The 26,586-nt window shown below is 48.0% G+C and overlaps 1 protein-coding gene across 4 annotated transcripts in view; it reads left to right on the forward strand.

Annotated features, from left to right (window-relative positions):
- c11h18orf63 (chromosome 11 C18orf63 homolog) overlaps nucleotides 1-26,586 on the forward strand; it is a 153,832-nt gene that overhangs the window by 46,135 nt on the left and 81,111 nt on the right. For 3 of the 4 annotated variants that reach the window (XM_072467166.1, XM_072467165.1, XM_072467167.1), the window contains exons 5-7: nucleotides 7,655-7,766; nucleotides 8,653-8,694; nucleotides 19,726-19,802. In XM_072467166.1, coding sequence (XP_072323267.1) covers nucleotides 7,655-7,766; nucleotides 8,653-8,694; nucleotides 19,726-19,802 — 231 coding nt within the window. Of the gene's footprint in view, nucleotides 1-7,654; nucleotides 7,767-8,652; nucleotides 8,695-19,725; nucleotides 19,803-26,586 lie in introns of those variants that run through there. The other variant, XM_072467163.1, reaches the window with a different exon arrangement.

A 26,586-nucleotide genomic window follows, 5' to 3' on the forward strand; every position in this document is an offset into this window, starting at 1 on the left:
ATTAAGTTGACTTCATGGTTAGCACAGCTGTTCTATATCATATCTAGAGATATTCTGCAAGTTGTATTCCTTATTACACATGATAAGTTCAGTTTAATTTCACAAATGTAATAGTGAGTTTTAGAGTTCTTTCAAGAACTTAATTTAAAAATATTTTTTTATTACTAATCAAGGTGAAGGATTTAAATACTGGGGAGCCAATGATATTAATATGCATTGTCAGGTCTGAGATGATGCAAGTTGGGTATAAAAATCCCATTTCTTCCTGCCTTGAACTCAACTTAGATGAAAACTCTGCTTCACGTGTGAAATATTTCTGTTGCTCACAGCAGTCCACTTCGCAATCTGTTTGAATAAGATTGGGAAATCATTATTAATTTCTTTGTTTTTATGAAATGGACTCTCACCTGCTAAGAAGTAAGTGGATTGAGATTTATGTTCAGTAGAAAAATGTACCTCTCAGTTGCATTCCATCATTGTGAATCAGGTTTGAATCAGGCTGCAGGAGTGAACTGAGAGCACACTTATGAAAACGATTGAAATAAGAATGATGTGAAATGAAATAATGTGAAATGAGATTAATTTTAAAAATGTATTCTTTCATGGGATGTGGGTGTTGGTGGCAAGATCAGCTTTTGTAGTCCATCCCTAATTGATTTTGAATTGAATGTTTTGCTAGCCCATTTCAGAGGGCTGTTGAGCATAAATCACATTACTATGAATCTGGAGATATATGTAGGCCAGACCAGGTAAGGATGGCAGATTTCTTTCCCTAAAGGACATGAGTGAACCAGGTGGATTTTTATGCTAATCGATGATAGTTTCATGGTCACCATATTGAGACTAGCTGTTCAATTCCAGATTTTATTTATTGAATTTAAATAGCACAAGAGCATTAGACTGGGTCTCTGGATTACTGGTCCAGTCACACTACTACTACACCATTAGTTCCCTCCGAAATAAGAAATATGGGCCCGCAACTTCCTCAGAGTGGCAATCAAAGGCGGATTGCTGCTCCGTAGCGACTTATCCGCACTTGAAATGTAAAATGCCAGTCCCGCCGACCTCCCTGGCTCAGGCAGGGTGAGACTGAAGAAGCAAAACGTGCCCCCGCCTCCAGTGGCAAAGTGCAAAAGGAATGGCACTTTTATATGGCACTAGCTGCTGTAAAGCAGGGACTGGATATTGGATGGGCTGGAGGTGGGGTGGAAGAGAATGCCACTGGGGCCAAGAAGGGTGCCGGTTCGGTGGGAGGGGTGGGGGATCGTGGTGGGTGGGAGGTCAGGTCAGGTCTGGGGGGGGCGTGGGGGGGTTAAATGAGGTTTATGGGGTCGGGTTGGGCTGGTGGGGAGGTCGAGTCTCAGGTTCAGATAAGGGGGGGTGGGTCGAGGGTGGTGTCAGGTTGAGGGGGGGTGTTGTCAGGTTAAGGGGCAGGTGAGGAATCCTGATGAACTGATATAACTCCAAGCATAGTGTGCCTTTAGCAACATTAGTACCAGATCAGAAATATGGATTTGAGATTTAAAGTCTTAAGGCATTGACTTTAAACAAACAGAACAATCACGCTCCTATCTCGTCTAATCTCCTTTTGGAACCACAAACCACACTGCTGAAAACACAACCGGTGGGCCCCTAAAGTACAGCCACAACTGTCTCTCCTTTAAAAAACACTCAAGCTGAAACCAATTTTCACTCACCCATTCCTAATCTCTCATTTCTAAACTGAGCATGTTTTTCACACGCTTATCTGTGAAATTCCTTGGGACTTTTTTTTAATGTTAGAGGAATTATATAATTGCAACGTTTTCTGGATGACCAGTTGGAAAAGTACTGAGGATTACCTAGCCCCCATGGAACCATATCTCAACATGGAATCAGTGCCACAGTAGCACTGGTTAGCACTGTTTCTTCACAGCTCCAGGGTCCCATGTTCGATTCCCGGCTTGGGTCACTGTCTGTCGGAGTCTGCACACTCTCCCTGTGTCTGCGTGGGTTTCCCCTGGGTGCTCCGGTTTCCTCCCACAAGTCCCGAAAGAAGAGCTGTTAGGTGAATTGGACATTCTGAACTCTCCCTCACTGTACCCAAACAGGCGCTGGAATGTGGCGACTGGGGGCTTTTCACGGTAACTTCATTGCAGTGTTAATGTAAGTCTACCAATGACAATAAAGATTATTATTATGAGGACAAATAAAGAGGGTAGAAAACGTGGTGAGTGTCATAATATACGCACAGGTATATGATGGTGCACAGACAGGCAATGAATGACACACAGGATGACCAGTGAACACACAGAACACAGCAGCCAATCACATGACAGGACACGACCACTATAAAGTCAGAGGGCACTAGTTTTCCCGCTCTCTGGGGATCCAGCCTCTGAGACAGTCAGAGCCCGTGAGCAGCAACTAGAACATACACCATGTGGTAGTAAGATAGTCTGGTCAGGTTAGCCTCAGGTCTCCAGTCAAGCTAGCATAGTGTCAACCCACAGTTAAAGTATGTAAGATAGTTAAGAGTTCAATAAAATCGAGTTGCAATTCTTCAAGTGTTGGAAGCCTGTCTCTCTCACTGCTGCAGTAAACGCAGTCCTCGCAGACCCGGCATACCCAACACATCATGGTACCAGTGAGTCATGCTCGAGTATGACGGACCTACCTTGAGATAGTCTGCCTTTGACCAGCGATCAGCCATCCGGTAACATGGACAGCGTCCGCCCTCCCCCGCAGCTCTGCATCGCCGGCAACCTCGGTGCTAACTGGAAGATTTTCAAGCAGAAGTTCCAGCTGTACCTTGAAGCCACCAACCTCAAAACCGCATCGGATGCCAGGAAGATCGCTCTCTTGCTCTCTCCAGCCGGGGACCACGCTATCCAGATCTTCAACTCCCTCACCTTTGCTGAAGGCGAGGACAAGACAAAGTTTAAAACAGTCCTGCTGAAGTTCGACAGCCACTGTGACATCGAAGTCAAGGAGAGCTTTGAACGCTTTGTGTTCCAGCAGAGGCTTCAGGGTAAGGATGAACCTTTTCAGTCCTTCTTAACCCATCTCGGTATCCTCGCGCAGTCCTGCAACTACGGCTCCACATCCGACTCCATGATCCGCGACCAGATCATTTTCGGGGTCCACTCCGATCCCCTTGCCCCAGCAGCTCCTTAAAGTTAAGCAGCTCACCCTTACCATCGCCATTGAAACCTGCGTCCTCCACAAGCACGCTAACAACCGGTACTCCCATATCAAGGCAGCAGAGATGGCGCGGCAAGGCCCCCATGAGGTGGAGTGGGTACAGGTCGTAAAACAGCTCCAGGGCCTGAGTCTGGATGAGGGCGGCCATTTCGGGCGCTTTTCCCGGGCTCCTGTGCATGCGCGCCACGACCAAGGGGATGGTGAGGCCGACGACCGAACTGCGCAGGTGCGCACGTCGTTCGACCGCACCGCGCATGCACGGTGGCGCATGGAGCATCCTGACATCGGCGCCATGACGTGCAACAACTGTGGCTTCGCCCATTTAAAGCGGCAATGTCCCGCGAAATCTCGACGCTGTCTCCAGTGTGGCGAGCTTGGCCACTACGCAGCCCTGTGCAGATCTGCTCAACTGACCAATACACAGCGATCCCAGTCGCAGCGCAGGAACATCCAGTCAGTACAGCAACCCGCTGCAGACTCCGACTCCGACGTGGTTCCAGATTCCGACACCGAGGGCCTCACATCCCCATTCCAGGTGGGCATCATCACCAAGCATACGATGCTTTCAGCGAAGAAGGTGAAACAACTCCCAGTGATGAACATTGATCCGGACGACGAGTGGTGTGCCACCCTTATGGTCAACAAGGCTCGCATATGCTTCAGGCTGGACACCGGTGCTTCAGTGAACCTCATTTCAAAGTCTGACCTTGACACCATCCACGGCAAGCCAAGCATTCTTCCACCGGCCTGCCAGCTCCTCGACTACAATGGCAATGCCACTGCTGCCAGTGGCTCATGCCAGCTTGCGGTATCCCATCGTTCTTCAGAAGCAACCCTGCGTTTTGAAATTGTAGGAACCAACAGAGCTTCCCTGCTCGGTGCTCGGGCCTGCAAAATCCTGAATCTTGTGCAGCGGGTTCACACCATGTCGTCCGCAGAGGCAACGGCCTCGCCAGATGTCAACTTCCAAGCCCAATTAAATGACATCATAGCACAATACCACAGCGTCTTTGAAGGTATGGGTACACTACCTTACCGATACAAGATACTGCTGAAGCTGAATGCCACACCTGTGGTTCATGCACCGCGTTGGGTGCTGACACCCCTTAAGGACCGCCTGAAGCAGCAGCTGCAAGACCTCAGGACCAGGGCGTCATTTCTAAGGTCACTGAACCCACGGACTGGGTTAGTCCATGGTCTGTGTCAAAAAACCGTCAAGGGAACTTCGCACTTGTATGACCCCAAAGAATTGAACCGTAACATCATGAGGGAACACTACCCTATACCTAAACGCGAAGAGCTCACCAGCTAAATGGCTCACGCCAAGTTTTTCACGAAGCTGAATGCCTCCAAGAGGTTTTGGCAAATACAGCTGGACACGTTCAATCGAAAGTTGTGTACATTTAACACCCCGTTCGGTCGCTACTGTTTCAACCGGATGCCCTTTGGCATCATCTCCGCCTCGGAGGTGTTCCACCGCATAATGGAGCAAATGATGGAGGGCATCGAGGGGGTGCGAGTGTACGTCAATGATATTATTGTCTGGGCCACAACTCCTCAGGAGCACACCGATCGCCTCAAGCGAGTGTTCCACAGGATCCACGAGCATGGCCTTCGACTCAATAGGGCCATATGCTCGTTCGGTCAAGCAGAAATAAAGTTCCTTGGCGACCATATTTCGCAGTTCGGTGTGCAGCCAGATGCAGACAAGGTGTCGGCGATCAACGCCATTAAGACCCCGTTGGACAAGAAGGTGGTCCTCCACTACCTCAGGATGGTCAATTTCCTTGGAAAGTTTATCCCCAACCTTGCATCGCACACCACAGCTCTCCGCAATCTTGTCAAAAAAACTACAGACTTCCAGTGGCTCCCCGCTCATGAGCAAGAGTGGCGTGACCTCAGGGCGAAACTCACCAAGGCCCCGGTACGGCGTTTTTTGACTCCGCCAAGGAGACGAAGATCTCTACCGACGCATGCCAGGCTGGCATTGGGGCAGTACTCCTCCAGCGGGACGAATCCTCCTCCTGGGCCCCAGTCGCATATGCCTCTAGAGCCATGACACCTACTGAGCAACGATACACTCAGATTGCAAAAGAATGCCTGGGCCTCCTCACAGGGATTGACAAATTCCATGATTACGTGTATGGACTCCCCAAATTCACGGTCGAGACAGACCACAGGCCATTGGTTCACATCATCCAAAAAGACCTCAATGATATGACGCCATGGCTACAATGTATCCTCCTCAGACTCCGCTGCTACGATTTCGACCTGGTCTATACCCCGGGCAAAGAGCTCATTGTGGCCGACGCACTCTCTAGATCCATCACCACGCCGTGTGAGCAGTCGGACTTTGTCTGTCAGATAGACGCTCAGGTGAAATTTTGTGCATCCATCTTTCCGGCCACTGATGAAAGGGTCGTGCAAATTTGTCAGGAGACGGCCAGGGATCCTTTACTCCAGCGGGTAATGCGACATCTCACGGATGGTTGGAAAAAGGGGCAGTGCCCCAGTTTTATAATGTAAAGGGCGATCTAGCGGTAGTGGACGGCATATTAATGAAGCTGGCGAGGATAGTAATCCCACAGAACATGCAAGAGCTGGTCCTCGGCCAAATCCACGGGAGTAACCTGGGGGTCGAAAAGTGTCGCCGTCGAGCCCGAGAGGCAGTATATTGGCCAGGCATCAGTCAGGATATCACCAACACGGTCTTCAATTGCCCAACGTGTCAAAGGTTCCAACCGGCTCAGCTCAAAGAGACTCTACAGCAGCACGAACTGGTGTCCTCCCCATGGTCCAATGTTGGTATTGACCTCTTTCATGCAAAGGGCCGAGACTATGTCCTCCTCGTGGACTACTTTTCCAACTATCCCGAGGTGGTCAGACTGACTGACCTCACATCAGCAACAGTCATCAAGGCATGCAAAGAGACTTTTGCCCGTCATGGCATTCCACTTACAGTTATGACTGATAATGGCCCTTGTTTCTTCAGCCAGGAGTGGACGGATTTTGCCCGGCTGTACAATTTTACGCACACCACTTCAAGCCCCCACTACCCCCAGCTGAATGGGAAGGCTGAAAAGGGGGTCCACATTGTTAAAAGACCGTTGTGCAAAGCTGCTGACTCGGGTTCGGATTTTAACCTGGCGCTTTTAGCCTACAGGGCGACTCCTTTGTCCGCTGGCCTGTCCCCAGCACAGCTGCTAATGAACCGCACACTATGGACGACGGTGCCGGCTATCCACATCCCGGACCTTGACAATTTTCTGGTCCTGCAGAGAATACAACAATCTCGGGCTCAATGCAAGTCGCCGTACGATGCCCATGCCACAGATCTCCCTGCTCTGGCTCCTGCTGACCGAGTTCGTGTTCAGCTACCTGACGGTGGCTGGTCTGCCATGTCTGTGGTGGTTAAGCAAGTGGCCCCGAGATCGTTCCTCGTTCGCCTGCATGATGGCTCCTTTCTTCGGCGTAATAGGCGGGCACTGCGGCTACTTCCACGCCCGCCACCTGAACGTGATGTCCCGCCTCGCATGCTGGTTCCTCAGGACGCGCCCTTCCACGGGGCCACCGATCTGCCAGTTCTTTTACCGACCTCTTCATTGGAGGCAGTTCCGCCCGTTCAAGTGCAGGCGGCTCCTGACCCACCCTTGAGGCGGTCAACCAGAATTCGTCGCCCGCCACAGAGACTGAATTTATAGACTGAATGTTGCATTACCTTGTGATCCGTTTACACATCTGTACATATTGTTTCTTCCTAATTTGTTAACTGCCCTCTATCTGCACTAGACACCTTCCCATGTAAATATGTTGACATACTTTGTCTATAGTCAGGCTCCTGTACACACACTCACTATTTATTGACCTACACACATTTTTTTAAATAAGTAAAAAAAAGAAAGGGGGGGGGGAAGATGTCATAATATACACAGGTATATGATGGTGCACAGACAGGCAGTGATTGACACACAGGATGACCAGTGAACACACAGGACACAGCAGCCAATCACCAGACAGGACACGACCACTATAAAGCCAGAGGGCACTAGTTTTCCTGCTCTCTGGGGATCCAGCCTCTGAGACAGAGGCCGGGAGCAGCAACTAGAACATACACCATGTGGTAGTAAGATAGTCTGGTCAGGTTAGCCTCAGGTCTCCAGTCAAGTCAGCATAGTGTCAACCCACAGTTAAAGTATGTATGATAGTTAAGAGTTCAAAAAAATCGAGTTGCATTTCTTCAAGTGTTGGAAGCCTGTCTCTCTCACTGCTGCAGTAAACGCAGTCCTCACAGACCCCAACACATCAGTGAGAACATTTTTTAAAAATAGATTCAATTTGATTGACTTTTCAAGTTCCAATTACCTTAAATTTTAGATGCGTTCAGCATTTTGTGGTGGATTGTGATTTGCATTTGAGAACTTTGACAGCGATTTTTATAGTGGTGTTCATAACTATTTCTCAATGATGACAGATGGATGTTCCGCAAAGGGTGATCCCGACTGTCCTGCAAACTTGCCTGTCCTTTGCCCTGGTGGCAAAACTTTCTCCCAACTGGAACAAAGTAGGACACTTACTGATTCATGGTAATTATCAGGATATTAAATCATCAGTGCACTTGTTTAATGTGTCTCTTGAATTTATAGAACTGAAAGTGACTTTAAGAACTAGCATGAATTAAAAAGAAGACACAATAAGTATTTTGGAAATGCAGTTTCTTTATGATCAACTTAAGTATGGAGTTATGACCTGTTCCACTGGTATATCATTTAGTGAGTTAGATTTCAGAATTGAATTTATCCAATTAAAGTGTGCCATTTGGAATATTTTCTTCTCCTAACATGTATCAAATTGACTAAACTTAATTTTATGTGTATTCTTGTTTTATAGATGTCAATGATCCTGACATTTTTAGATTTCTTCTAAAAGAGAATATTATTCTTTTATTTACTATTTACAAGAAAATAAGTTGCATGCAGCACAGCACACTCTTTAAAACGAACACACAAAAGTATAGACAGTTGAATATTTTTGAAAGCCAGTGGAGTACAGCATCCTGTTTAAATTTTCAGTAAGTCAGGAGTTGTGATTCATATTGTGATTTGCCAGTTGTATTCAGAATTCATTTTTATATCACTGATTGAACCTATGTGTTTTATGTCAGTGAAATGGATGCCAGGGAAAAAATGGTGTTTTGTGTCATTTGTCATATTAGTTACACTTATCTCAGAGCCTGTGACATTCAGGCAGATCAGACAAGTAAATTTAACAGAGCCAAAAACCCATTTTGGTCAAGTCATAAATATTATCAGTGAAAAAAATGATGTTAGAACATCATTGCAGTAATTAAAAGCAAAAACGCATTGCATGTGTAATGTTAGTGATTCGTCAGTAAAACAAGACAACAAAGTACGCTTTGCAGAATATATTGTTGTTCCTAAGGTGCAATAATTGTTTTCTTTTCTAAATAAGGGAAAGACTTTTTGCGGAAAGCAGAAAAACAGAATGCAGTTGGTGAGTTAAAATGTTGATGCTGAAATTTGTGATCAATTAAAAAATATTTATAATCTAATCTCAGGTTGGGTAGTGTTATAAATTGCATTGAATTCAAATCTTGTATGCATAACAAGCTTGCAAAGTCAAATTTGTCAAATCAGATAAACCCTAATGAATTAGACCCACAATCCTACAGGGCAATTTGCCCTAATATTGCACCAGGAAGCCAGGTTTTCTACACACCATTCATCTTCGAAATAAAGCTACATTAAGCCACGTGGTCAACACATTTACGACTTATTGGAACATTGTTATGATCACAGCAGATGTTAATTGCTGAACGAGTCAAATCCCAGAGGGAAACTTGGTTACAGATCTGGGGCAGGATTCACGCCGCCCCCCAGCGATTATCCGACCCGGCGGGGGTTGGAGAATCCCGCCCCAGATCTGTAAGCCAAGTTTCCCTGATTCTCCGGCGCCGTTTTTTCGGCGGGGGCGGGAATCCTGCCGTGCCGATCGGGGGCTGTTGGCAGCGCCCCCCCCCGGCGATTCTCCGGCCCGCAATGGGCCGAGTGGCAGCCCGTTTTCGGCGGGTATCACCGGCGTGAAATACACCAGGTCCGGAACGGCAGGACCTGGCTCTGCGGGCAGCCTGCGAAGTCCTCGGGGGGAGGGGGGGGGGGGGGGGGGGGCGTGGTCTGGCCCTCGATCGGGGCCCACAGATCCACGGACGGGCCTGTGCCGTGGGGGCACTCCTTCCCTCCGCACCGCCCGGTGTAATGGTCCGCCATGGCTGGCGCGGAGAAGAACCCCCCTGTGCATACGCTGGGATGACGGCAGCACACGCTGGCGCTACCGTGCATGTGCCAACTCGCGCCAGCCGCCGGAGGCCCTTCGGCGCCGGCCTAGCCCCTGAAGGTGCGGGGGATTCCGCACCATCTGGGCGGCCCGACGCCGGAGTGGTTCACACCACTCCTCGGCGCCAGTACGGCCCGCCCCGCCAGTTAGGAGAGAATCCCGCCCCTGAACTTTGCTTGTATTCTGAAAATGAGAATAAAAGTATCAACCTTTGAGAGAAGCAAATGTGGTCCCTTTGTTCAAAAAGGGGAGCAGAGACAACCCCGGCAACTATAGACCGGTGAGCCTCACGTCTGTAGTGGGTAAAGTCTTGGAGGGGATTATAAGGGACAAGATTTATAATCATCTAGATAGGAATAATATGATCAGGGATAGTCAGCATGGCTTTGTGAAGGGTAGGTCATGCCTCACAAACCTTATTGAGTTCTTTGAGAAGGTGACTGAACAGGTAGACGAGGGTAGAGCAGTTGATGTGGTGTATATGGATTTCAGCAAAGCGTTTGATAAGGTTCCCCACGGTAGGCTATTGCAAAAAATACGGAGGCTGGGGATTGAGGGTGATTTAGAGATGTGGATCAGAAATTGGCTAGCTGAAAGAAGACAGAGGGTGGTGGTTGATGGGAAATGTTCAGAATGGAGTACAGTCACAAGTGGAGTACCACAAGGATCTGTTCTGGGGCCGTTGCTGTTTGTCATTTTTATCAATGACCTAGAGGAAGGCGCAGAAGGGTGGGTGAGTAAATTTGCAGACGATACTAAAGTTGGTGGTGTTGTCGATAGTGTGGAAGGATGTAGCAGGTTACAGAGGGATATAGATAAGCTGCAGAGCTGGGCTGAGAGGTGGCAAATGGAGTTTAATGTAGAGAAGTGTGAGGTGATTCACTTTGGAAGGAATAACAGGAATGCGGAATATTTGGCTAATGGTAAAGTTCTTGAAAGTGTGGATGAGCAGAGGGATCTAGGTGTCCATGTACATAGATCCCTGAAAGTTGCCACCCAGGTTGATAGGGTTGTGAGGAAGGCCTATGGAGTGTTGGCCTTTATTGGTAGAGGGATTGAGTTCCGGAGTCGGGAGGTCATGTTGCAGCTGTACAGAACTCTGGTCCGGCCGCATTTGGAGTATTGCGTACAGTTCTGGTCACCGCATTATAGGAAGGACGTGGAGGCTTTGGAGCGGGTGCAGAGGAGATTTACCAGGATGTTGCCTGGTATGGAGGGAAAATCTTATGAGGAAAGGCTGATGGACTTAAGGTTGTTTTCGTTGGAGAGAAGAAGGTTAAGAGGAGACTTAATAGAGGCATACAAAATGATCAGGGGGTTGGATAGGGTGGACAGTGAGAGCCTTCTCCCGCGGATGGATATGGCTGGCACGAGGGGACATAACTTTAAACTGAGGGGTAATAGATATAGGACAGAGGTCAGAGGTAGGTTCTTTACGCAAAGAGTAGTGAGGCCGTGGAATGCCCTACCTGCTACAGTAGTGAACTCGCCAACATTGAGGGCATTTAAAAGTTTATTGGATAAACATATGGATGATAATGGCATAGTGTAGGTTAGATGGCTTTTGTTTCGGTGCAACATCGTGGGCCGAAGGGCCTGTACTGCGCTGTATTGTTCTATGTTCTATGTTCTATAACCTCCACAGAATGAAGTCCAGTAACACTTTTGGGATTTTAAAAATAAGAAGCAAAAGGTTTATTAAGAACAAGAAAAGAAAACGTATGTGCACAATGTTACAGTTATACAATTTAAATTAGTCTGACAAAACATTTTCACAAAAGACTCCCTACTTGGTCAGACCCACAAGTATAGTAATCTTTATTAGTGTCACAAGTAGGCTTACATTAATACTGCAATGAAGTTACTGTGAAAATCCCCAAGTTGCTATGTTCGGGTACACTGAGGGAGAGTTCTGAGTGTCCAATTCACCTAACACGTACTTCTTTCGCGACTCGTGGGAGGAAACCAATGCACTCGGAGGAAACCCACGTTGACACAGGGATTTGATTCAGCTGCCCCTCCACCCCAAGGTGAATCCCAGGGCCTTAATGGCACCGACCGGGAGGAGGGGGAGCTGGGTGCCAATTAGGAGTGGTGACAGCGCCTACCTGCATGTGCCGCCAGCAAGTGGCCCGGGGGCCCTCCGGTCACCAGCAGGGCCCCCAGGGGATGCCCGCCAGGGGCATCAAACGCCACAGGACATGGTAGGCAGCAGGTTGCCTCCACCTCTGCTGACCTGGGTCCCCTTTGGTGGCTGTCCTCGAGAGCGACCAGGCCTGAATAGGCTCGGCAGTCTACTGGGTGTCACAGATGGCATTGTGCCACCCTATTCTGCCCCCTACCCATCGGATGTGCTAGGAACAGCTGGGAATGCTTCAGAGGTTCTGTGGTGTTCCAGCACCTTCCCTGCCCGAGTCACCGACCCAGGCCCCATTACCACCTCCTCTCTCGGGGCTACTCCTTGAGACGGGTGCAGCTGGAACGAGATCTGGGGGCTCCGCCGTCATCTGGCACTGCCGACTCACTGGAGTTTAGAAGAATGACAGATCTTGTCACTGAACTGCTCAATTTCTCCTCAATGAGACAGGTCCTCATCCCTGAAATCAATCCAGTGAACCTTCTCTGAACCGCTCTAATACATTTAAGTGCTTCCTTAAGTAATTGGACCAAAACTGTGCGTAGCACTCCAGATGCGCTAATTTCCTGTACAGTTGCAACAGCACTTCACTACTTTTATACTCTATTCCATTAGCAATGAATGCCAAAATTCCATTTGCTTTCCTTATTACCTGCTGTCCCTGCCTACTAATTTTCTGCGATTCACGCACGAGGACAATCGGATCCCTCTGCACCAAACCATTTTGAAGTTTCTCTCCATTTAGATGATACGTTGCATTTTTATTTTTTTGATCAAGATGGATAACGTCACACTTATCCACGTTAAATTGGATCTGCCAAATTTTGGCCTGCTCACCTAACCTATCCATATCCATTTTTATATTTCTTGGCCGGAATTCTCTGGCCGTGTGCTGGCAGTGGGATTCTCTGGTCCCGCTGGCCGTACGCACCCACCCTGTGGGTTTCCTGACGGCATGGAATGGCTTAATGGGAATTCCCTTTGACAGTGGCGGGAGCAGAGAATCCTGCCACCAGTGAAAGGCACGCTGCCTCCTGACACCGAGAAACATGCAGCTGGGAGGCCAGAGGATCCTGACCCTTATTTCCTCATTGCAATTTGCTTTTCCATCTATTTTAGTGTCATCTGCAAATTTGGCTATTATACATTCTATCCCTGCATCCAAGTCATTGATATAGATTGTAAATAGTTGGGGCCTGAGTACTGAACACTGTGGCATATCACTAGTCACAGCTTTCCAACCAGAAAAGTCCCATCTATCCCCACTCTTGGCTTTCTGTTGGTTAGCTAATCCACTATCCCAAGCTAATATATTACCCCAACCCCATCGTATCTTACCCTTTGTGCAGCACCTTATCAGATGCCTCCTGATCTAGGTGCTGCATAGCAAGCAACATCAATGATAGATACATACTCTGGAGCATATTGTAGAACTTCATCTGATCTGTGACAACAAAAGCACCCTTTTAGAATTGCTACTGTCCTTTCAACGACATCTCTGGTTGAGTTTTCAATTTAGTGCTTCTTAGTTGTTGTTCTTCTCTTTCTTGGGAGAGGTTTGTATTGATGGCAGCAAGGTTTTTTCTACTCACAATCTATTAATTCACTTGATTATCCTTGAAGAGTGGAGGAGTGAAGAACTCTTAAAGCTGAATGAATGGGAATTTCTAGCATTAACACAAAGGATTCTTTGTACCTCATTGTATAAAACCTGGATATTTGCCGATTGATAGCCGTTTGTATCAAGCAAATTGAAGGAAATTATTGGTAGGAATTTACAATCATGCATGAGATCGGTTGCATCCTGCACTTTGAAGAATCCATTTGCATGTTAAAATTGGCTGGCATTAACTCACTGATAACCTCGATGAATTACACAATTGGCCTAAAAGTCACCTGGAAAATGCATGAGAACATTTAGTGCCCACCAGCCTACTATTGCAGATATTGCATAGACTTTCAATGGCTGCTTGAAATTAACCTGCGGTATAAAATTAACATGGGGCCATCACTTCCATTGTGTGGTAGTCACCACTGTTTGTATAATACATGTATTAGAGGTAATATGGTAAGGCTCCTCTGTCGTAAAGGAGGCCCAAGCAATCGTAGAAGCTGTGCGGCAATGGAGGCATTAACTGGCCAGCAGGAGATTCACTCTCCTCACTGACCAACGGTCGGTTGCCTTGATGTTTAATAATACACAGCGGGGCAAGATCAAAAATGATAAAATCTTAAGGTGGCGGATCGAGCTCTCCACCTACAATTACGAGATTTTGTATCCTCATCACTGTTTGTATAATACGTGTATTAGAGGTAATATGGTAAGGCTCCTGTACTACTGGTACGGGGTAGATCCCTGCCTGCTGGCTCCGCCCAGTAGGTGGAGTATAAATGTGTGTGCACATCGAGCTGCTCCCATTTCTGGTGGCAGCTGCAGGAGGCAACACATCCCTGCTTAATAAAGCCTCGATTACTCTCTACTCTCGTCTTGTCGTAATTGATAGTGATTATTAAGCAGAGATATTACAGCGATGGAACTACGAATCAAGCCTGATCGCCTACAGCTGCTCCCGCAAGCAGCCAACGCCACGTCGGCCTTCGACCACTGGCTCGCTTGTTTCGAGAGCTACCTCCGGTCCGCGACGGACCAACCCTCGGAAGAACAGAAACTCCAGGTCCTCTACTCACGGGTGAGCTCTGATATTTCCCCCCTTATCCGGGATTCGCCTACTTACACGGAGGCAATGGTGCTCCTGAAAGGACATTATATCCGCCCAATCAACAAACTGTACGCCAGGCACCTCCTGTCCACGAGACAGCAACTCCCTGGTGAGTCTTTAGACGATTTCTGGCATGCCCTGCACATCCTGGCGAGGAACTGTGATTGCCAGGCAGCTTTGGCAGTCAAACATACTGAACATTTAATCCAGGACTCTTTTGTTATGGGCATGGGGTCAGCATACGTCCGCCCGCGCCTATTAGAAGGGGTACGCTCGTCCTTGTGGCATCCAGGCAGCTCGCAAACTCACTGCCTCCCGTAACGTACAGTCGTACGCCCCCAACTGCATGGCGCCCTCATGGACATCGTGGGCCCCACTAGCGGCCGCCCCCAGCCAATCTCAAGCCTGCGCCGCGCGGCAGTCAGCCAACCCCGGGGGGCCGAAATGCTATTTCTGCGGGCAGGCAAAGCACTCCCGGCAGCGCTGCCCAGCGAGGAGTGCAATCTGCGGGAAGAAGGGACATTTTGCCGCGGTGTGCCAGGCCTGGTCGGTCGCCACTGTATCCAGGCCCATTGTTCCCGCACCCCCACGTGGGTGCCGCAATTTTCGTCCCAGCAGAACACGTGCGGCCCGTGGGCGCCGCCATCTTTAACGCCGCCCGCCCCATGGGCACCACCATCTTCAGCGTCATTTAGGACGGCGCCTCAGGACCCCTGCTCGTCGAACACCTCACCTGGCCGCTCATCGCCTGCCACCTCCGCCGACCAGCCCGGAGCCTACCAACACCAGCCGCAGCTCGCCTCCATCATGCTCGACCAGTCCCGGCCGCACAACCTTGCAACCGCGATGACGACGGTGAAAGTCGATGGGCACGAGGCATCCTGCCTTCTGGACTTAGGGAGCACGGAAAGCTTCATCCACCCCGCTACGGTAAGACGATGCTCCCTCGCGGTACATCCCGTTACCCAAAGAATCCCCCTGGCCTCCGGATCCCACTCCGTGGAAATCCGGGAGTACTGTATTGCCATCCTCACCGTCAAGGGTGTAGAGTTCAGCAACTTCCGGCTCTACGTCCTCCCCAACCTCTGCGCTGCCCTGTTACTCGGCCTGGACTTCCAGTGGAAACTCCAAAGCCTAACTCTAAAATTCAGCGGACCCCTACCACCCCTCACCGTATGCGGCCTCACGACCCTTAAGGTCTACCCACCTTCCCTGTTTGCAAACCTCACCCCGGATTGCAAACCCGTCGCCACCAGGTGCAGACGGTACAGTGCCCAGGACAGGACCTATATCAGGTAGCTACTGCGGGAAGGCATCATTGAGGCCAGCAACAGCCCCTGGAGAGCCCAAGTGGTAGTAGTTAAGACTGGGGAGAAACACAGGATGGTCATTTACTACAGTCAGACCATCAATCGGTACATGCAGCTCGACGCGTAACCCCTCCCACGCATATCTGACATGGTCGATCAGATTGCACAGTACCGGGTCTTTTCTACAGTGGACTTGAAATCTGCCTACCACCAGCTCCCCATCCGCAAGGCGGACCGCCAATACACTGCGTTCGAAGCAGACGACCGCCTTTACTACTTCCTTAGGATTCCCTTCGGTGTCACTAACGGGGTCTCGGTCTTCCAACATGAGATGGACCGAATGGTTGACCGGTACGGGCTGCGGGCCACCTGTTCTGTGCTGTATTATTCTATGTTCCCGTACCTCGATAACATCACCATCTGTGGCCACGACCAGCAGGACCACGACGCTAACATTTTCAAATTTCTCCACACCGCCAAACTCCTGAACCTCACGTACAACAAGAAGAAGTGCGTGTTCCGCACCAACCGCTCAGCCATCCTTGGCTATGTTGTGGAAAATGGAGTTCTAGGGCCTGACTCTGACTGCATGTGCTCCCTCATGGAACTACCACTCCCCCCTGCCTCAAGGCCCTGAAATGATGCCTGGGGTTTTTCTCCTATTACGCCCAGTGGGTCCCTAACTATGCGGACAAGGCCCGTCCACTCATCCACTCCACAGTTTTCCCCCTAACTGCTGAGGCTCCCCAGGCCTTCAACCGTATCAAGGCTGACATTGCCAAGGCCGCGATGCATGCGGTCGATAAGACCCTCCCTTTCCAGGTCGAGAGCGATGCATCGGTCGTCGCTCTGGCCGCCACCCTCAACCAGACAGGCAGACCCGTGGCATTCTTTTCCCGCACCCTCCATGCCTCCGAAATTCGGCACTCCTCTGTCGTAAAGGAGGCCCAAGCAATCGTAGAAGCTGTGCGGCATTGGAGGCATTAACTGGCCGGCAGGAGATTCACTCTCCTCACTGACCAACGGTCGGTTGCCTTGATGTTTAATAATACACAGCGGGGCAAGATCAAAAATGATAAAATTTTAAAGTGGCGGATCGAGCTCTCCACCTACAATTACGAGATTTTGTATCCTCATCACTGTTTGTATAATACGTGTATTAGAGGTAATACGGTAAGGCTCCTGTACTACTGGTAAGGGGTTAGATCCCTGCCTGCTGGCTCCGCCCAGTAGGTGGAGTATAAATGTGTGTGCACACCGAGCTGCTCCCATTTCTGGTGGCAGCTGCAGGCGGCAACACATCCCTGCTTAATTAAGCCTTGATTACTCTCTACTCCCGTCTCGTCGTAATTGATAGTGATTATTAAGCAGAGATATTACAGCGATGGAACTACGAATCAAGCCTGATCGCCTACAGCTGCACCCGCAAGCAGCCAACGCCGCTTCGGCCTTCGACCACTGGCTCGCTTGTTTCGAGAGCTACCTCCGATCCGCGACGTACCAACCCTCGGAAGAACAGAAACTCCAGGTCCTCTACTCACGGGTGCGCTCCGATATTTTCCCCCTTATCCGGGATGCGCCTACTTACACGGAGGCAATGGTGCTCCTGAAAGGACATTATATCCACCCAATCAACAAACTGTATGCCAGGCACCTCCTGTCCACGAGACAGCAACTCCCTGGTGAGTCTTTAGACGATTTCTGGCATGCCCTGCACATCCTGGCGAGGAACTGTGATTGCCAGGCAGTTTCAGCAGTCAAACATACTGAACTTTTAATCCGGGACGCTTTTGTTATGGGCATGGGGTCAGCGTACGTCCGCCCGCGCCTATTAGAAGGGGGTACGCTCGACCTTGCGGCAACCAGGCAGCTCGCAAACTCACTGCCTCCCGTAACGTACAATCGTACGCCCCTGACTGCACGGCGCCCTCCTGGACATCGTGGGCCCCACCAGCGGCCGCCCCCAGCAGCGGCCACCCCCAGCCAACCCCAAGCCTGCGCCACGCGGCAGCCAGCCAACCCGGCGGGCCCAAATGCTATTTCTGCGGGCAGACCAAGCACCCCCGGCAGCGCTGCCCGGCGCAGAGCGCAATCTGCAAGGCCTGCGGTAAGAAGGGAATTTTCGCTGTGGTGTGCCAGGCCTGGTCGGTTGCCGCTGTATCCAGGCCCATTGTTCCTGCACCTCCCACATGCACAGGGGGTGAATGTGGTAGTCACCACTGTTTGTATAATACGTGTATTAGAGGTAATACAGTAAGGCTCCTGTACTACAGGTACGGGAGGTAGATCCCTGCCTGCTGGCTCTGCCCAGTAGGCAGAGTATAAATGTGTGTGCTCACTGAGCTGCAGCCATTTCATCAGCAGCTGCAGGAGGTAACACATCTCTGCTTAATAAAGCCTCGATTACTCTCTACTCTTGTCTCGTCGTAATTGATAGGGCATCACATTGTTACAGGCAGACATGTTCTGGTTGTCAAATCATGGGCTGGATTCTCCGATTTGGAGACAATGTCATGGCGCTGGCCTGGGAACGGTGGCGTTTTACAACTGCAAAATCGTTGCAAATTGGCCACCGATCCTCCGTCTGGTTGGAGGTTAGCAGGCACGCAGCATTGAGTACCTGGCTCTAACTGCCAATACAGCCAGAGAATTGCCGAGTCCGTGGTCGCACACGGCAGCAGCCTGCAGCGGCGGCGCAGTGCAACATGGCGCCGACTGCACGTGGACTCGGCCCCCCCTTTGACCATGCTCACCATCCGAAGACCACAACCCACCAGTGCCCCCAGCCCCTGCCAAAGCCCACGCTGCCCGCGGATCGGCTCTCCCCCGACTGTGACGGCGCTGGACTCAGTCCGCAGCTGCCTCGCCGAGTTCCCGAAAAAAGAAATAGCATGAGAGACCCGCGCTGTCGGGAACTCAGCCGGTCAGGGGTGGAGCATCGGGGGGGAGGGCATCAGGTAACATCTTGAGGCTGTCCATACGGTACGCCGTTTTGGAGGGGGCAGAGTATCGCAAAAGCGGCGCCGCCCCCGATTTCGGCACCAACATGGATTCTCCGGCTTATCGCCAAACGCGATTACGGCGTCGGAGACCGGAGAATCCCGCCCCCTGGCTCTTGCTCTTTACATAGTTGGTGCCCAGCTGTTATTTCCCCGTTGGTAAAATGCACTCTTCTCACACAGAACTTTGTAAGACCCGATGTGACTGACCTGTTTCTTTCTCAGAGTGTGGGGTGGGGCCAATATCTTGTAAAATGGACCCGTGTAATATATTGCCTTACTCTTATGTCCTCTATCTGATCCTTCATCAAAATTGCAAGCAATTGAATGCCTATGGCATCCAAAACCTCTTATTATGTTTGGAGGCAAAATGTTTCATATGTCTTCAGGGTGTCAGTGTCAGATCAAGTTGTATCCCGGCGCAAGGCAAAATAAAACGGCTTTATAAATTCTTCTGAGATTTCAGTAATCTTCAAGCTTTATCGGGCTGCAGGCTGTGCGTAAGATTGATTTTTCATGCTGTGGCATGTTTCTGGAGAATGGTTGTAATATTTGGCTCTTAACCTAGTGTGAACTTTAAAATCTACTCAGACATTCCCTGTGAGGAGTGGTCTAAATGTGTCCTGAGGTCAGCTGGAGCTTAATTTGCTTTGCAATGAAAAGTTTTCAGATTATCAGAAGCTTCTATATTTCCTGCTCAAGGTCAACATTTTACAACATTTCTTTTCTATTTTCATTATAGTTTTGACATTTTGAAGTGTGACCCACTCCGAACATTTGCAGTGGTGGATTGTTCTTTGAAATTCAATTGCTCAATTTTGTCAGTAATGAATTTATTAAATTACTGATTCGTAACAATAGTAACTCAATACATTTGTAAAGTGAGATTACGTTACTTTAAAAAAGTAACGGTCACCATTAATTAATTTAACATGTTGAAAAGTGTTCAAACTTTTCAAGAGTTAATTGCTTAAAGAATTATATTACTAATTTAATCAGTGGTGCAATGTACTTCTTAATTACAGTTATGGAGTTAAATGTCTCAGAGACACAACTGTGTATTAGTGTGGAAGCTTCAACTATTCGACTGTCTCTGGCAAAGGTATTACCTGCTTTTATCCTTTAAAATTTTAAATGTATTAAAATAAAATTCAATGGATGTTTATTCCTATTTTGGTTATTTGTACACATGGGCTTTTCTCTAAATGGTGGGGTGAATAACCTAATTATGGTCAAACTCAAAATGAAATTATGTCTGTGAATGTGAATCCTGAAAATTGCTAGGCAATGCAAGATCTAGGTCTAGCTACTTTGCTTTCTTTCTATCTTGCAACACGGTAGCACAGTGGGTAGCACTGTTGCTTCATGGCTCCAGGGTCCCAGATTCGATTCCCAACTTGGGTCACTATCTGTATGGAGTCAGCATGTTCTCCCTATGTCTGCGTGGGTTTCCTCCGGGTGCTGCGGTTTCCTCCCACAAGTCCCGAAAGACGTGCTGTTAGGTAATTTGGACATTCTGAATTCTCCCTCTGTGTACCCGAACAGGTGCCGGAATGTGGCGCCTGGGGGCTTTTCACAGTAACTTCATTGCAGTGTTAATGTAAGCCTACTTGTGAAAATAAAGATGATTATTATTATTGCAAGTTGCATGTTACAACAACAAAGACTAATCCTTGCAATCAATCGCTATTTCTTTTAGTCGACAACAGACCCAGACACGATGAGAGGAAGTCTTCAATGGTGGAATGTATTAGGGATCATAGGTCCAAAGTCACCTGCCCATTCACCTGTTGGGAAACAGATTTTGGAAAGGTGCAGAAGTCATAGGATAGTAGTCATGGGCGACTTTAACTTCCCAAATATTGAGTGGAAACTCTTTAGATCAAATAGTTTGGATGGGGTGGTGTTTGTGCAGTGTGTCCAGGAAGCTTTTCTAACGCAGTATGTAGATTGTCCGACCAGAGGAGGGGCAATATTGGATTTAGTACTGGGTAATGAGCCAGGGCAAGTGGTAGATTTGTTAGTGGGGGAGCATTTTGGAGATAGTGACCACAATTCTGTGACTTTCACTTTAGTAATGGAGAGGGATAGGTACGTGCAACAGGGCAAGGTTTACAATTGGGGGAAGGGTAAATACGATGTTGTCAGACAAGAATTGAAGTGCATAAGTTGGGAACATAGGCTGGCAGGGAAGGACACAAGTGAAATGTGGAACTTGTTCAAGGAACAGGTGCTACGTGTCCTTGATATGTATGTCCCTGTCAGGCAGGGAAGAGATGGCCGAGTGAGGGAACCATGGTTGACAAGAGAGGTTGAATGTCTTGTTAAGAGGAAAAAGGTGACTTATGTAAGGCTGAGGAAACAAGGTTCAGACAGGGCATTGGAGGGATACAAGATAGCCAGGAGGGAACTGAAGAAAAGGATTAGGAGAGCTAAGAGAGGGCATGAACAATCTTTGGCGGGTAGGATCAAGGAAAACCCCAAGGCCTTTTACACATATGTGAGAAATATGAGAATGACTGGAGCGAGGGTAGGTCCGATCAAGGACAGTAGCGGGAGATTGTGTATTGAGTCTGAAGAGATAAGAGAGGTCTTGAACGAGTACTTTTCTTCTGTATTTACAAATGAGAGGGGCGATATTGTTGGAGAGGACAGTGTGAAACAGATTGGTAAGCTCGAGGAAATACTTGTTAGGAAGGAAGATGTATTGGGCATTTTGAAAAACTTGAGGATAGACAAGTCCCCCGGGCCTGACGGGATATATCCAAGGATTCTATGGGAAGCAAGAGATGAAATTGCAGAGCCGTTGGCAATGATCTTTTCGTCCTCACTGTCAACAGGGGTGGTACCAGGGGATTGGAGAGTGGCGAATGTCGTGCCCCTGTTCAAAAAAGGGACTAGGGATAACCCTGGGAATTACAGGCCAGTTAGTCTTACTTCGGTGGTAGGCAAAGTAATGGAAAGGGTACTGAAGGATAGGATTTCTGAGCATCTGGAAAGACACTGCTTGATTAGGGATAGTCAGCACGGATTTGTGAGGGGTAGGTCTTGCCTTACAAATCTTATTGAATTCTTTGAGGAGGTGACCAAGCATGTGGATGAAGGTAAAGCAGTGGATGTAGTGTACATGGATTTTAGTAAGGCATTTGATAAAGTTCCCCATGGTAGGCTTATGCAGAAAGTAAGGAGGCATGGGATAGTGGGAAATTTGGCCAGTTGGATAACGAACTGGCTAACCGATAGAAGTCAGAGAGTGGTGGTGGATGGCAAATATTCAGCCTGGATCCCAGTTACCAGTGGCGTGCCGCAGGGATCAGTTCTGGGTCCTCTGCTGTTTGTGATTTTCATTAATGACTTGGATGAGGGAGTTGAAGGGTGGGTCAGTAAATTTGCAGACGATGCGAAGATTGGTGGAGTTGTGGATAGTAAGGAGGGCTGTTGTCGGCTGCAAAGAGACATAGATAGGATGCAGAGCTGGGCTGAGAAGTGGCAGATGGAGTTTAACCCTGAAAAGTGTGAGGTTGTTCATTTTGGAAGGACAAATATGAATGCGGAATACAGGGTTAACGGTAGAGTTCTTGGCAATGTGGAGGAGCAGAGAGATCTTGGGGTCTATGTTCATACATCTTTGAAAGTTGCCACTCAAGTGGATAGAGCTGTGAAGAAGGCCTATGGTGTGCTCGCGTTCATTAACAGAGGGATTGAATTTAAGAGCCGTGAGGTGATGATGCAGCTGTACAAAACTTTGGTAAGGCCACATTTGGAGTACTGTGTACAGTTCTGGTCGCCTCATTTTAGGAAGGATGTGGAAGCTTTGGAAAAGGTGCAAAGAAGATTTACCAGGATGTTGCCTGGAATGGAGAGTAGGTCTTACGAGGAAAGGTTGAGGGTGCTAGGCCTTTTCTCATTAGAGCGGAGAAGGATGAGGAGCGACTTCATAGAGGTTTATAAGATGATCAGGGGAATAGATAGAGTAGACAGTCAGAGACTTTTTCCCCGGGTGGAACAAACCATTACAAGGGGACATAAATTTAAGGTGAAAGGTGGAAGATATAGGAGGGATATCAGAGGTAGGTTCTTTACCCAGAGAGTAGTGGGGGCATGGAATGCACTGCCTGTGGAAGTCGTTGAGTCGGAAACATTAGGGACCTTCAAGCAGCTATTGGATAGGTACATGGATTACGGTAAAATGATATAGTGTAGATTTATTTGTTCTCAAGGGCAGCATGGTAGCATTGTGGATAGCACAATTGCTTCACAGCTCCAGGGTCCCAGGTTCGATTCCGGCTTGGGTCACTGTCTGTGCGGAGTCTGCACGTCCTCCCCGTGTCTGCGTGGGTTTCCTCCAGGTGCTCCGGTTTCCTCCCACAATCCAAAGATGTGCGGGTTAGGTGAATTGGCCAATGATAAATTGCCCTTAATGTCCAAATTGCCCTTGGTGTTGGGTGAAGGTGTTGAGTTTGGGTAGGGTGCTCTTTCCAAGAGCCGGTGCAGACTCAAAGGGCCGAATGGCCTCCTTCTGCACTGTAAATTCAATGATAATCTATGATTAATCTAGGACAAAGGTTCGGTACAACATCGTGGGCCGAAGGGCCTGTTCTGTGCTGTATTTTCTATGTCTATGTCTATGTCTATTCGAAGCATGATACTTCTGCCTTATCATATTTCAAATTGCTGATACCCTGTATCCTGTCCAAAATGTTGGTACAGCAACAAATTTATTAATATAATATCTTTATTAGTGTCACAAGTAGGCTTACATTAACATTGGAATGAAGTTACTGTGAAAATCCCCTAGTCACCACACTCTGACGCCTATTCGGGTGCACTGACGGAGAATTCAAAATGTTCAATTCATCTAACAGCACATCTTTCGGGACTTAACCGGAGCGCCCGGAGGAAACCCACGCAGACTCCGCACAGACAGTGGCCCAAGCCAGGAATAGAACCCGGATCGCTGTCACTGGGAAGCAACAGTGCTAACCACTGTGCTACCATGCCACCCAATTTAAAATTAAACACAGACATATATATTTAAATATATAGTTATGACCCCCATGAAGAAAATGTGAACCAAAAAAAACTGAATGACCCCCAATAAGGAAATTACCAACAAGGTTTTACGTTTTATAACTTTTACTTCAACATGAATCAGAATCAACGTTGATTAAACATGAATTAACAAGCAAATTATGGTTGGCGTGAACTATATGTTACACATGGAATAGCGGATACAGCAAAGACTATTTCACAAATTTACAAGTATCCGCATCACTCCTTGCACAAATGTGGCACCATGAAGGATCTCACAGTCTTTCCGAATCTGTTTCCCACTCAACTGATGAGACCCTCAAGTCCCTTTCGACGGCAGCCTTATTCCATCTCTGGGATAGACATTGTTGGGGAAGGAGAGAGGGTGAGCAATGTTGGGAATGAGGGAGGGGGTGAACATTGAGGTGAACATTTAAATCAGTGCAAGTCAATAATGAACTGAAGACAGACCTTACGGGGTACATCTTCAGTTCACGATGAGAAAAAAGGGGGCATGTCTTCATTGGAATTACATTCGGACTCCCAACTCTGCTCATCACTCAATTCAAACTGGAGTCAGGACCAGAAGATGCAAAGGCTCCAGCATAAAATAGTAAGTGGATCCTGGGGAAACATCTAGTTGTAGCGGTAGGGTTAGAAAGGGAAAGAAATTACAGTCACAGTGTGGGCACGTAGTGGTATTAGACATGATAAGATTGTGAGCACTGATGTAACCATCAGTTTATATATTGAATATCACTTATGCAATGCCCTAGTGCCTATCCGCTCTCACATCATTCAGCATGCACTGCCATTCTCTATGTCTAGGCTGGATACTCAACAACGGTGGCATAGTGGTTACCACTGCTGCCTCATAGCGTCAGGGACCCTGGTTCATTTCTGGCATTGGGCGACTGGAGGTTACACTTTCTTCCCATGTCTGCGTGGGTTTCCTCTGGGCCCTCTGGTTTCCTCCCACAGTCCAAAGATGTGTAAGTTGCATGGATTCGCCATGCTAAATTGCCCCTTAGTGTCCAACGGTTAGGTGGGGATAGGGGATAGGGGAGGGAATGGACCTCGGTAGGTTGCTCTTTCAGAGGGTTGGTGCAGACTCGATGAATCAAATAACCTCCTTCTGCACTGTCGGGATTCCATGATTCCTTTCTGCAAGGGTGTCCTTCCCTCACACTGCCATGATCCTGGTAATGAGGACCCACCGGCCCCAACGCATGACTCAGGCCATTCATCTGGGGAAGCCTGATTTAAGCATGAGAAAGCCATCGGCTAAAGTCTTGTGAAAGCCGTTCAACTTGCACCAGTGATGCAGATCCTCATTGGCATCCCTAACCTTGAAGGAGGTTTCATCAGCAGGGATGGGTCATTCAGCATCTCATCGCTCTGAGATCACCCTGATCGGTGGTACTTCGCTAGCATCAGGCAGGAGTCAAGGAATCTTTAATTTATGGGATCTTAACCTGTCGAACTACACCAAGTTTGGGGGAAGCTTAGTTGATGAATCAAGTCCTGGCGCAATACGACAAGTTTTAAGATTTGTACTATTTCTGGACTATGTCAAGTTGTTCGATTCCTTGTATTATTCGACTGTGGATAGTTGAAGGAATTTATCTCATCTCTGCTATTCGGTTATCAGTAGCACTTTGCGAATACTGGAACTCAGCAGAAATTTGCAGTATAAACTTCTGAGGTGCCAAAAAGAATTGTTTTATTTGTAGTCGCTTGATTACAATTTGAAAGTCATTTAAAAGGCAATTCAAAGCTTTCAGAGAATTACAGACATTATCTTTCTTTGCTTAGGCAGACAGCTCGTAAGTAACTTTTAAAAGGTCAAAGTCTGGCAATGAAACATGAAGAGAGAGAGAAAGCTAATCTTCAGCTAAACTCAAACTCAAAGTCAAAAGTGGACTAACATCACTGACACAGACTGGTAGACTGACAGAACCCCCAAAAGACATCTCTAAAATGGAGACTATTAAGGACAAAACTGACTAAACTAACAGAAAGACAAACTGACAGAATCAAAGACAACACAGCACAACACACCCCCAAAGACAATACTGCACAACACCCCAAAGACAGCACAACAACACACTAAAATGGCGGGCGGAAACCTTTCAGTTATACACTTTCATATCTGTCTTAAGTCATCTAATTACACCCCAATATAATCCTAATTGGTTTGGGTCAGACTCAAACACATTTGATTTGATGGCAAGCCGTCCATCTTCAATGTGCAACATCAGCCCTTTAATTGTTTCATGTCTACATGTTATGGAATGTGATATTTTGCTAATCTTTCAGCTGGCTTGGCTAATGTAACAATTGAGACTTCATATCGAGAATATATATATATGATTCAATGCTCTTACAAACTGCATTGGACTCTTGCCACCTAGTTGCCATGGAACTCAGTCCTTGGCCTTGACAATTAGCACAAGCAGTGTCAAATTGTCTTGCAACTGTGCTGCTATAATCTTATAATGGAATTTTATGCTGTTTCATGTATCATATTGAAGTCCTGAATTTATGTGTGCTGAAATTCTCATTTTTGAAAATGAGTACTTAAACAGCTATCTTTTACCTATACTAGTTGTATTTGAAATACCTGGCTTCTACAGATGGGTCATTCAGCATCTCATCACTCTGAGATCACCCTGATCGGTGGTACTTCGCTAGCATCAGGCAGGAGTCAGACGTTTGAGGAGATATATGAGGATCATTGCTCTGTACTCACTGCAAGTCATAATCATCGTCTTGCATGGCATGGTCCATGCCTCCATGCAGCCACCGGTTGAAGCTGGCGCCTTTTCTCCTGTCCCATGACTAGTAGGATCACT

Source organism: Scyliorhinus torazame, chromosome 11 (genome assembly GCF_047496885.1).
Source record: "Scyliorhinus torazame isolate Kashiwa2021f chromosome 11, sScyTor2.1, whole genome shotgun sequence".
In the NCBI taxonomy this organism is placed as follows: domain Eukaryota; kingdom Metazoa; phylum Chordata; class Chondrichthyes; order Carcharhiniformes; family Scyliorhinidae; genus Scyliorhinus; species Scyliorhinus torazame.